General features: G+C 35.6%; 1 protein-coding gene across 1 annotated transcript in view; it reads right to left on the bottom strand.

Moving 5' to 3' along the window:
• The window catches only part of LOC133656449 (kinesin-like protein KIF19), a 21,599-nt gene continuing 8,397 nt past the window's right edge, over positions 1-13,202 (bottom strand). The window contains exons 6-16 of the mRNA XM_062057529.1: positions 8,670-8,826; positions 8,418-8,592; positions 8,139-8,337; positions 7,800-8,070; positions 7,607-7,731; positions 7,312-7,475; positions 7,131-7,236; positions 6,849-6,966; positions 6,400-6,782; positions 1,830-1,998; positions 1-1,758 (exon numbers count right to left, since the gene is read on the bottom strand). Of these exons, the coding sequence (XP_061913513.1) occupies positions 1,637-1,758; positions 1,830-1,998; positions 6,400-6,782; positions 6,849-6,966; positions 7,131-7,236; positions 7,312-7,475; positions 7,607-7,731; positions 7,800-8,070; positions 8,139-8,337; positions 8,418-8,592; positions 8,670-8,826 (1,989 nt within the window). The 3' untranslated portion in view covers positions 1-1,636. The remainder of the gene's footprint in view (positions 1,759-1,829; positions 1,999-6,399; positions 6,783-6,848; positions 6,967-7,130; positions 7,237-7,311; positions 7,476-7,606; positions 7,732-7,799; positions 8,071-8,138; positions 8,338-8,417; positions 8,593-8,669; positions 8,827-13,202) is intronic.

The following is a 13,202-nucleotide window of genomic DNA, read 5'->3' as shown; positions in this document are numbered from 1 at the left end:
TGGGGTACGTGACAAAAAATGTATGTCTCGAAGGAGAACGTGAGAGGAAATGTATGTACCCAAGGAAGGGCGTGAAAAAAATAGAAATAAATAAATGATGTCCCCGAGGGGGTCGTGAGAGAAAATTACGTCTACAATGGGGTACGTGACAAAAAATGTATGTCTCGAAGGAGAACGTGAGAGGAAATGTATGTACCCAAGGAAGGGCGTGAAAAAAATAGAAATAAATAAATGATGTCCCCGAGGGGGGCGTGAGAGAAAAATTACGTCTACAATGGGGTACGTGACAAAAAATGTATGTCTCGAAGGAGAACGTGAGAGGAAATGTATGTTCCCAAGGAAGGGCGTGAAAAAAATAGAAATAAATAAATGTCCCCGAGGGGGGCGTGAGAGAAAAATTATGTCTACAATGGGGTACGTGACAAAAAATGTATGTCTCGAAGGAGAACGTGAGAGGAAATGTATGTACCCAAGGAAGGGCGTGAAAAAAATAGAAATAAATAAATGATGTCCCCGAGGGGGGCGTGAGAGAAAAATTACGTCTACAATGGGGTACGTGACAAAAAATGTATGTCTCGAAGGAGAACGTGAGAGGAAATGTATGTTCCCAAGGAAGGGCGTGAAAAAAATAGAAATAAATAAATGATGTCCCTGAGGGGGGCGTGAGAGAAAAATTACAACTACAATGGGGTACGTGACAAAAAATTTGTCTCGAAGGAGAACGTGAGAGGAAATGTATGTTCCCAAGGAAGGGCGTGAAAAAAATAGAAATAAATAAATGATGTCCCCTAGGGGGGCGTGAGAGAAAAATGACGTCTACAATGGGGTACGTGACAAAAAATGTATGTCTCGAAGGAGAACGTGAGAGGAAATGTATGTTCCCAAGGAAGGGCGTGAAAAAAATAGAAATAAATAAATGATGTCTCCGAGGGGGGCGTGAGAGAAAAATTACGTCTACAATGGGGTACGTGACAAAAAATGTATGTCTCGAAGGGGAACGTGAGAGGAAATGATTGTTCCCAAGGAAGGGTGTGAAAAAAATAGAAATAAATAAATGATGTCCCCGAGGGGGGCGTGAGAGAAAAATTACGTCTACAATGGGGTACGTGACAAAAAATGTATGTCTCGAAGGAGAACGTGAGAGGAAATGTATGTTCCCAAGGAAGGGCGTGAAAAAAATAGAAATAAATAAATGATGTCCCCGAGGGGGGGCGTGAGAGAAAAATTACGTCTACAATGGGGTACGTGACAAAAAATGTATGTCTCGAAGGAGAACGTGAGAGGAAATGTATGTACCCAAGGAAGGGCGTGAAAAAAATAGAAATAAATAAATGATGTCTCCGAGGGGGGCGTGAGAGAGAATAAAATTATATCTTGAAGGGGCACATAGGAGAGAATGTATGTTCCCATGGAGGTGCCTGAGGAAAAAAATTACGTCTTCGGGGGGCGTGAGAAAAAATGTACGCCCCCAAGGGGAGGATGACACGCTGTAGGCACATCCCCACATGGGAGAAGACATTAAACTTCTTGTCCCAAGACGTGCACAATCATCGCAGCTATTTTGGTTAGCACTTTGGCGTCATCATGGCTCCACCATCTTGTATGTCTTTTGTATTGCCAGCGTCCAAAGTACACCTCAATGTCTGCGTGGGCGCTGGCCCCCGTTGGAGGCCACGTGGAGGGGCGGCTGGGGCTGCCGCAGGAAGGGCACCCGCTTCAGGTTGTTCAGCTGCGGTGTGGGGGCTTCTGAGGGGGCGCCTGCGGAGCACCAGAGAGGGACAGGAAGTTCAAGAGTAAAAGATTGGCAAACAGTCTTGACGCTGTCTTACCTGCTTGCTGGTTGCTGAGTGGGGGCCTGACTTTGGCAAGGGGCGGGACTCCTCTATACTGGGGGCGGAGCATGGGCACCTGGGGCTGACCGTTGACATGGAGGTGAGGGTCTGACGTGCTGTCCAGAGGTCGGAACCTCGAAGCCGTGGTTGTTTTGGACTGGGGAAGCTGCAATTTTTAAGAAGTCATGTTAGCTAACTGGAAAATTACCGCGGAAATTTTGATGTGCGCCCTATCTGGGCTGCTAACGTTAGCTCGGTGTAGTGCTAATAGTTAGCATACTTGCAAGATCGCAAAAAGACTCAAAATGTATGAATTTGAACTAATTTCCATGATGTAAAACCGGAGTTTTACATCATGGAAATTAGTTCAAATGCTAGCATTAAATGTCGGCGTGCTAACGTTAGCTTGATCACATAAAAAAGTTAGCATACTTCTAAGATGGAGGAACTTTTGGGGGGGGCTTTATATGAATAACATATAAAACATAATGGCAATGTTAGCATGATAACATGGGAAAAGTTAGCACACTTCTAAGATGGCACCAAGTATCAAAAGCCATCATGTTTAGGTTTCAACAGATCAAATGAGCTAAAATGCTAGCATGCTAACGTTAGGATAATAACATGAGAAAATTTAGCATACTTTTGTTTGAAGTGTGCTAACCTTTTCAAATGAAAAGTTAGCACACTTCTAAGATGGCGCCAGGTATCAAAAGCCATCATGTTTAGGTTTCAACGGATCAAATGAGCTAAAATGCTAGCATGCTAACGTTAGGATAATAACATAAGAAAATTTAGCATACTTTTGTTAGAAGTGTGCTAACCTTTTCAAATGAAAAGTTAGCACACTTCTAAGATGGCGCCAGGTATCAAAAGCCATCATGTTTAGGTTTCAACAGATCAAATGAGCTAAAATGCTAGCATGCTAATGTTAGGATAATAACATAAGAAAATTTAGCATACTTTTGTTAGAAGTGTGCTAACCTTTTCAAATGAAAAGTTAGCACACTTCTAAGATGGCGCCAGGTATCAAAAGCCATCATGTTTAGGTTTCAACAGATCAAATGAGCTAAAATGCTAGCATGCTAACGTTAGGATAATAACATGAGAAAATTTAGCATATATTGTTAGAAGTGTGCTAACCTTTTCAAATGAAAAGTTAGCACACTTCTAAGATGGCGCCAGGTATCAAAAGCCATCATGTTTAGGTTTCAACGGATCAAATTAGCTAAAATGCTAGCATGCTAGCGTTAGGATAATAACATAAGAAAATTTAGCATACTCTTATTAGAAGTATGCTAACATTTTCAAATGGAAAGTTAGCATACTTCTAAGATGGCGCCAAGTATCAAAAGCCATCATGTTTACGTTTCAACAGATGAAACGAGCTAAAATGCTAGCACGCTAATGTTAGGATGATAACATAAAACATTCAGCATACTTTTACTAGAAGTATGCTAACCTTTTCTAGGAAATTTAGCACACTTCTAACATGGCGCCAAAGTAGCCAAAGCCATCATGTTTAAGTTCAAACGGATCAAATTAGCTAAAACGCTAGCATGCTAGCGTTAGGATAATAACATAAGAAAATTTAGCATACTCTTATTAGAAGTATGCTAACATTTTCAAATGGAAAGTTAGCATACTTCTAAGATGGCGCCAAGTATCAAAAGCCATCATGTTTACGTTTCAACAGATGAAACGAGCTAAAATGCTAGCACGCTAATGTTAGGATGATAACATAAAACATTCAGCATACTTTTACTAGAAGTATGCTAACCTTTTCTATGAAAGTTAGCACACTTCTAACATGGCGCCAAAGTAGCCAAAGCCATCATGTTTAAGTTCAAACGGATCAAATTAGCTAAAATGCTAGCATGCTAGCGTTAGGATAATAACATAAGAAAATTTAGCATACTTTTATTAGAAGTATGCTAACATTTTCAAATGGAAAGTTAGTATACTTCTAAGATGGCGCCAAGTAACAAAGCCATCATGTTTAAGTTGAAACGGATCAAATGAGCTAAAATGCTAGCATGCCAGCGTTAGGATAATAACATAAGAACATTCAGCATACTTTTACTAGATGTATGCTAACCTTTTCTATGAAAGTTAGCCCACTTCTAAGATGGCGCCAAGTAGCCAAAGCCATCATGTTGAAGTTCAAACGGATCAAATTAGCTAAAATGCTAGCATGCTAACGTTAGAATAATAACATAAGAACATTTAGCATACTTTTACAAGATGTATGCTAACCTTTTCTATGAAAGTTAGCACACTTCTAAGATGGCGCCAAGTATCAAAAGCCATCATGTTTATGTTTCAACAGATGAAATGAGCTAAAATGCTAGCACGCTAATGTTAGGATGATAACATAAAACATTCAGCATACTTTTACCAGAAGTATGCTAACCTTTTCTATGAAAGTTAGCACACTTCTAACATGGCGCCAAAGTAGCCAAAGCCATCAGGTTTAAGTTCAAACGGATCAAATTAGCTAAAATGCTAGCATGCTAGCGTTAGGATAATAACATAAGAAAATTTAGCATACTTTTATTAGAAGTATGCTAACATTTTCAAATGGAAAGTTAGCATACTTCTAAGATGGCGCCAAGTAACAAAGCCATCATGTTTAAGTTGATACGGATCAAATGAGCTAAAATGCTAGCATGCCAGCGTTAGGATAATAACATAAGAACATTCAGCATACTTTTACTAGATGTATGCTAACCTTTTCTATGAAAGTTAGCCCACTTCTAAGATGGCGCCAAGTAGCCAAAGCCATCATGTTTAGGTTTCAACGGATCAAATTAGCTAAAATGCTAGCATGCTAGCGTTAGAATAATAACATAAGAACATTTAGCATACTTTTACAAGATGTATGCTAACCTTTTCTTGAAAGTTAGCATACTTCTAAGATGGCGCCAAGTATCAAAAGCCATCATGTTTACGTTTCAACAGATGAAACGAGCTAAAATGCTAGCACGCTAATGTTAGGATGATAACATAAAACATTCAGCATACTTTTACTAGAAGTATGCTAAACTTTTCTATGAAAGTTAGCCCACTTCTAACATGGCGCCAAAGTAGCCAAAGCCATCATGTTTAAGTTCAATCGGATCAAATTAGCTATAATGCTAGCATGCTAGCGTTAGGATAATAACATAAGAAAATTTAGCATACTCTTATTAGAAGTATGCTAACATTTTCAAATGGAAAGTTAGCCTACTTCTAAGATGGCGCCAAGTATCAAAAGCCATCATGTTCACGTTTCAACAGATGAAATGAGCTAAAATGCTAGCACGCTAATGTTAGGATGATAACATAAAACATTCAGCATACTTTTACTAGAAGTATGCTAACCTTTTCTATGAAAGTTAGCACACTTCTAACATGGCGCCAAAGTAGCCAAAGCCATCATGTTTAAGTTCAATCGGATCAAATTAGCTAAAATGCTAGCATGCTAGCGTTAGGATAATAACATAAGAAAATTTAGCATACTTTTATTAGAAGTATGCTAACATTTTCAAATGGAAAGTTAGCATACTTCTAAGATGGCGCCAAGTAACAAAGCCATCATGTTTAAGTTGAAACGGATCAAATGAGCTAAAATGCTAGCATGCCAGCGTTAGGATAATAACATAAGAACATTCAGCATACTTTTACTAGATGTATGCTAACCTTTTCTATGAAAGTTAGCCCACTTTTAAGATGGCGCCAAGTAGCCAAAGCCATCATGTTGAAGTTCAAACGGACCAAATTAGCTAAAATGCTAGCATGCTAACGTTAGAATAATAACATAACAACATTTAGCATACTTTTACAAGATGTATGCTAACCTTTTCTATGAAAGTTAGCACACTTCTAAGATGGCGGCAAGTAGCCAAAGCCTTCATGTTTAAGTTCAAACGGATCAAATTAGCTAAAATGCTAGCATGCTAACGTTAGAATAATAACATAAGAACATTTAGCATACTTTTACAAGATGTATGCTAACCTTTTCTATGAAAGTTAGCACACTTCTAAGATGGCGCCAAGTAGCCAAAGCCTTCATGTTTAAGTTCAAACGGATCAAATTAGATAAAATGCTAGCATGCTAGCGTTAGGATAATAACATAAGAAAATTTAGCATACTTTTCCTAGAAGTATGCTAACCTTTTCAAATGGAAAGTTAGCATACTTCTAAGATGGCGCCAAGTAGCCAAAGCTATCATGTTTATGTTTAAACAGATCAAATTGGATAAAAATGCTAGCATGCCAACATCGGCAAGATAACATAGTAAAAGTTAGCATATTGCTAAGATGGCGGCAAGTATCAAAAACCATGATGTAAACGTTTAAACAAATCAAATTAGCTAAAAGGTTAGCATGCTAAGATTAGTATGATAGCATAAGAACATTTACCATACTTCTAAGGTGGCACCAAGTATCAAAAGCCATGAATTTTAGTTTTCTATAAATTAAAATGAGTAAAAATGTTAGCATTGGTAAAGGCATCGTTTTGGGGTTTGTTTACATATTTCCTTCCCTGGGCCCTACTGGACTTGCTGTGTCATTTAGCACTCACGGCTTGCCCGGAGACCTCGAACGAGCGCGAGCGCCTCTTCTTGCGGCGCGCCTCAAAGTCGGCCTCCCGGGGGGTTTGGTTCTTGCTGCCGGTCTTGTGGGGCCGCATCCACGTCGCCCGCACGCCGGCGCCCTCGCCGGTGCTGCTGGACAGGTTGTCGTCGGACGTGGCGTGCCGGAGTTCGGGGCTGGGCTGTCGGCCGCGCCGCGAGGGCAGACCACCAGGGAGTGCCTCGCCGGAGAAGAGGCTGCTCTTTCGCTTCGGGGGCTCCATCGGCGAGGGCGCCGGGGGCAACCGCAGGGACTCGGCCTCCCGGGCTTTGGAGCGCCGCCGGGCCGCTTTCACCGAAATGTTGTGGACCCCCCTGAGGATCTGCTGCCTCTCTGAAGTCACACATGATGGTTATTAGTTATTAGAAGGTTTATTGTTGTTTTTTGAACTGATGTTACCGGTTCGTGAAAGGGGGACGTCAGGTCCCGCCTCGCTGCTTTCAGGCGATGAGTCCAGGTGGCTGCTGACACTGTGGTTGAGGTGGGTGTAGCTGAGTGAGCTCACTGGTGCGAGCGGCTGCAGATGAACAATTACACAACCAACGTCGTCAACATTTTTTTTAACAGTAAAATTACCGTAAATGGAAAAACAGTACCATTCTGGCAACTGGTAAAAACTTTATAAAAAAAATTTTTTTTATGGTAACATGGGGAAGTTGGAAAACTAAGGCAGAAGCTCACCTCTCTGTTGCCCTTCCCGTTGATATGGATGGGAGGCGGCGTCATTACCGCAGAGTTCTTCACGTGTCGGGACTGTGTGGCGTTCTTAAAAACCCGGTTGTTGTCCCTGATTTCGGGGGAAAGAACAGAAACATTTGTAGGGGTTGCCGTTGTCACGATTCAGTCCACAAGGTGTCCTTACTGGTCAGGCTCCGGCAGGATGGGAGGCAGGGTATGCCTGCGAAGTTTGGCTTGTCCTCGCCGCTCGTCCGCGCACGTGTTGCGCACGCTCTCCTGGTCCGAGTCCAGATCCTGGATGGCGTCGCGGTTTTGAGCGGGCAGGGCGATCTTGGGGAGAGAGCCCCCCTGGAAAGATCGGTAACGTAATTGTATCTCTTGATCTAAGAATTATGAGCTACTCAAGGCTCTGTTGGAAGTGAACAATGTGTATTTGGACAATCGTACAAAGAACTGTTGAGGTCTTTGTTTGGTGGTACCTTGATGGTGTGCCTGGTGGTCACCTTGTCCAAAGCCACGGCTCGGTCCAGCTTCCTCTCGTCCAGCTCTCTGGTGTAGATTTCATAGAGCTCCTGTAGTTGGGGCGGGACTAGAAGGCTGTGGTCTGAAGAACACAGACAGTTAGCAGGACAGGACCAATCAAAAGCTCTTCAGCAGAAGATCCGGACCGACCGTTGATGAACTGCCGCTGCTGCTGTATGATCTCGTCGCAAAGATGCCGGTGCATCTCGAAACGCTTCACCACAAAGTTCTTCTGCCGGATCACGTTGTCTTTGAGGAGAGCGTGCGACTCCATCTCCGCATTCTCGATCTCCAGCTCGTGCACCTTGCACAGGAGGCCCAGTATCTCCCGCTGCTCCTCTGAGCTCACCCTCCGCGGAAGAAGCTCCTCCAAGTGGCGGGCCTTGTCTCGCAGCTCCAGGAACTTGCGCTCCAGCTGCGCCTTGAAGGTGGAAGCGAGAAGTCTTCAGATTCATGTCAAGAGTTTTCAAACCAGCAGTAGATGAAGACCTTCTGCTTGTGGAGCTTCTTCTGCTGAGTCATTAGAGCCACCAGGTTCTCTCTGGCCAACGCCACCTCCTCCGTCACGTTGGAGTCCGGCGGAGAGTCCAGAGAGTCGGAGTCCTTCTCGCTGTCGTCTTTACTCGTGCTTTCTTTTCGTTTTTCTGCTCGCCACTTCCTCCTTCGCCGGCTGCGCTCGTGCTCCCAGCTACAGGTAAGACACCACACGAATATTGTAAGGCTTGTCCTGAAGCATCTTAACAGAAATAAGACGGTTTTAAGACTGACTCTGCGATGGTGAGCAGCTGCTTGGACGTGTCAATCTGGATCTCCATGTTGTTATTCTCCAGTGCCATCAGGTTCCTGCGGATCTCCATCTGCTGGCGGAAAGCGTCCAGGAGCTGCTCCCTCAGCTGGTCCATGTCGACCCGACTCTGCTTGCACGAGTGGGCCTGGACCTCCGCTTGTGTAGGAAGACAAACGGGGACGTTAGAAGCGAAACCATGATGGCTGTCTGATGAACCGGAGGCGGGGCTTCACCCTGGACGTGGCGGATGTCGGCCCTGTCGGAGCCGTGCTGGCGGGCCGCCTGGTCGGTGATCTTCTTCTTGAGCCGTTCGATCTCGCAGCGAAGGTCCGAGATGATGTTGGTGTACTGAGCGATGTGGTACGACACGTTTATCAGGTTCTTTTTCACCTGGAGAACATCCACAACCGTGAGCGAGAGGCTTTTGTTGGTTGTACAACTTCTTGATTAGATTTAATATAAATTAATATTCTAATTTCAAACCCTAAAGAGAAACGTATATGGCATTCTTTTAGTAGTCATCGAGCACGACAAAGTACACTGCTAAAGAATCACCAGCAGAGGTCGCTGTTCGCAGGAAGTTCAATCAAGTAATTTAGGGGGAAAACATGTAGAATTAAAAAAAATTTTGAAATGTTTGTCTTCATAAAAATTAACATATGTTAAATATAAATAAAAATATAATTTGTCTGTCTTTTTTTATAATAATTATTTGTTTTAATTAAAAATAATTCTTACTTAAGTTTTGAATAAAAATTTAATAAACATATGTTTAAAGTAAAAACATTTTTTATTTGTCTGTCTTTTTAAAAAATAATTATTTTTTAAATTTAAATTAATTCCAACTTAAGTTTTGAATAAAAATGTAATACGTGTTTTGACATAATTTTTTGACGTATTGAAGTCATTATAAAAATTAAAAAATATAACTATCGATTAACTTTTAAAAAGAGTCCACTGCAAAAAAAAAATCACCAGCAGAGGTCACTGTTCCCAGGAATTTTATTGAACTTATTTAAGGTAGAAAAGAAACATGTAGAATTGTTGCTTGTTTGAAATCTGTTTTTGACACAAGATATAATTTAAATTTTTCCATATAAAACAATTTTTTTTATGCATAATTTTTATTTACACACATATATATATATATATATATATATATATATATATATATATATATATATATATATATATATATATATATATATATATATATATATATATATATATATATATATATATATATATATATATATATATATATATATATATATATATATATATATATATATATATATATATATAAACAATTTTAACATACGTCTTAAGTAAAAATTTAATTAGTTTCTTGACATATTTTGACATAATTAAAAAAAAAAAAATTTTTTATTAAAATTAATTCTAACTTAAGTTTTTAATAAAATTGTAATATTTGTTTTGACATAATTTTTTGACGTATTGAGGTTATTATAAAAAAAAATTTATAATTATCGATTCCCTTTTTAAAAAGAGTCCACAGCTAAAAAATCACCAGCAGAGGTTTATTGAGCTAATTTAAGGTAGAAAAGAAACATGTTGAATTGTTGCTGGTTTGAAAATTGTTTTTCACACAAAGATATAATTTACATTTTTCTAAATTAAATCTTTTTTTTTTTTTAAATGCATAATTTTTATTTACATATACAATTTTTTAAAAATAATTTTAACATACGTCTTAAGTAAAAAAAAAAAATAGTTTCTTGACATATTTTGACATAAATATTTTTAAAAATCATTATTTTTAAAATTAAAATTAATTCTAACTTAAGTTTTGAATAAAAATGTAATATGCGTGTTGACATAATTTTTGACCTATTGAGGTCATTATAAAAAGAAAAATAATTATAGATTTTTTTTTTTATAAAGAGTCCACTGCTAAAACATCACCGCAGAGGTCGCTGTTCGCAGGCATTTCAATGAATTATTTTAGGGAAGAAAAGAAACATGTACAATTGTTGCTGGTTGGAAAACATTTTTGACATAAAGATATAATTTAAATTATTTTAAATGAAATCATTAACAACAATGAATAATTTGTAATTTTAAATTTCTCAAATCAAAATTATTTATAACATACGTTTAAAGTATAAAAATGTAATTTGTCTATTGACATAATTTTTTTACATTATTGTTTTTAAAATTAACATCAGTTCCAACTTAAGTTTTGAATAAAAATATAGAACGTGTTTTCTGACGGACATAACAATTTTAGAGTTTATAAAAATAAAAATAAATGCTGAAAATACATTATTTTCGTTGCCATTTTTCAAATTAAAAATACATTTTACATAGCTTTTTAAGAAAAAATATAATACGTTTTTTGCCATAATTTTTTGACGTATTTAGGTAATTATACAAAGAAAAAATATACTTATTAATTTATTTATTTTTTAAACACAGCTAAAAAAATCACCAGCAGAGAAGAAGAAAAGAAACACAATAATAATAATAATAATAATAATAATAATAATAATAATAATAATAATCATAATAATAGTTTAGATTATGTATAATTGTTGCTGGTTAGAATAATGTTTTTGACATAAAGATATAGTTTAAAATGTTTAAAATGAAATCATTAACAAAAAATCTATTGACATCATTTTTGACATTAATTATTTTTTAAATTAACATCAATTCTAACTTAAGTTTTCAATACAAATATAGTACGTGTTTTTTGACGGACATAAAACAATGAGAAAATAATTGCTGAAAATACATTATTTTCGTTGCCATTTTTCAAATTAAAGTAAATTTTACATAGGCTTTAAGAACAAATATAATACGTTTTTTGCCATAATTTTTTGACGTATTTAGGTAATTATACTACAAAAAAAATCCTTATTAATTAATTCTTTTTTTTTAAAACACAGCTAAAAAAAATCACCAGCAGAGGTCACTGTTAGCAGCAATTTCAATGAATTAATTTAGGGAAGAAAAGAAACACAATAATAATAATAATAATAATAATAATAATAATAGTTTAGATTATGTATAATTGTTGCTGGTTAGAATAATGTTTTTGACATAAAGATATAGTTTAAAATGTTTAAAATGAAATCATTAACAAAAATGTATAATTTTTTGTTTTAAATTTCTCTAATTAAAATTAATTTTAACATACGTTTAAAGTATAAAAATATAATTTGTCTATTGACATCATTTTTTTAAATTAATTATCTTTTAAATTAACATCAATTCTAACTTAAGTTTTCAATACAAATATAGTACGTGTTTTTTGACGGACATAAAAAAATTAGAAAATAATTGCTGGAAATACATTATTTTCGTTGCCATTTTTCAAATTAAAGTACATTTTACATAGGTTTTAAGAACAAATATAATACGTTTTTTGCCATAATTTTTTGACGTATTTAGGTAATTATACAAAGAAAAAATATCCTTATTAATAAATGTTTATTTTTTTTTAAAACACAGCTAAAAAAATCACCAGCAGAGGTCACTGTTAGCAGCAATTTCAATGAATTAATTTAGAGAAGAAAAGAAACACAATAATAATAATAATAATAATAATAATAATAATAATAATAATAATAGTTTAGATTATGTATAATTGTTGCTGGTTAGAATAATGTTTTTGACATAAAGATATAGTTTACAATGTTTAAAATGAAATCATTAACAAAAATTTAAAATTTTTTGTTTTAAATTTCTCTAATTAAAATTAATTTTAACATACGTTTAAAGTATAAAAATAGAATTTGTCTATTGACATCATTTTTGACATAATTTTTAAAAAAATTTAACATCAATTCTAACTTAAGTTTTCAATACAAATATAGTACGTGTTTTTTGACGGACATAAAAAAATTAGAAAATAATTGCTGGAAATACATTATTTTCGTTGCCATTTTTCAAATTAAAGTACATTTTACATAGGCTTTAAGAACAAATATAATACGTTTTTTGCCATAATTTTTTGATGTATTTAGGTAATTATACAAAGAAAAAATATCCTTATTAATTAATTTTTTTTTTTTTTTTAAACACAGCTAAAAAAATCACCAGCAGAGGTCACTGTTAGCAGCAATTTCAATGAATTAATTTAGGGAAGAAAAGAAACACAATAATAATAATTATAATAATAATAATAGTTTAGATTATGTATAATTGTTGCTGGTTAGAATAATGTTTTTGACATAAATATATAGTTTAAAATGTTTAAAATGAAATCATTAACAAAAATTGATAATTTTTTGTTTTAAATTTCTCTAATTAAAATTAATTTTAACATACGTTTAAAGTATAAAAATAGAATTTGTCTATTGACATCATTTTTTGACATTAATTATCTTTTAAATCAACATCAATTCTAACTTAAGTTTTCGATACAAATATAGTACGTGTTTTTTGACGGACATAAAAAAATTAGAAAATAATTGCTGAAAATACATTATTTTCGTTGCCATTTTTCAAATTAAAGTACATTGGTTTTAAGAACAAATATAATACGTTTTTTGCCATAATTTTTTGACGTATTTAGGTAATTATAAAAAATTGTTTTAAACCGCTAAAAAAAATTACCAGCAGAGGTCGCTGTTAGCGGGAATTTCAACGAATTAATTTAGCGAAAAATAGAAACACGGAAAAATGTTTTTGACGTAAAAATACGTTTTAAGTAAAAATGTCATTAGTTTCTTGACAATTTTTGACATATTCACAGCTGCAGCCAAAAAATAAATAAATAAATAAAAATAAAAATATAA

The sequence above is a fragment of the Entelurus aequoreus genome, linkage group LG08, assembly GCF_033978785.1.
Source record: "Entelurus aequoreus isolate RoL-2023_Sb linkage group LG08, RoL_Eaeq_v1.1, whole genome shotgun sequence".
NCBI lineage: Eukaryota > Metazoa > Chordata > Actinopteri > Syngnathiformes > Syngnathidae > Entelurus > Entelurus aequoreus.
This window is presented reverse-complemented; position numbering and strand designations above follow the sequence as displayed.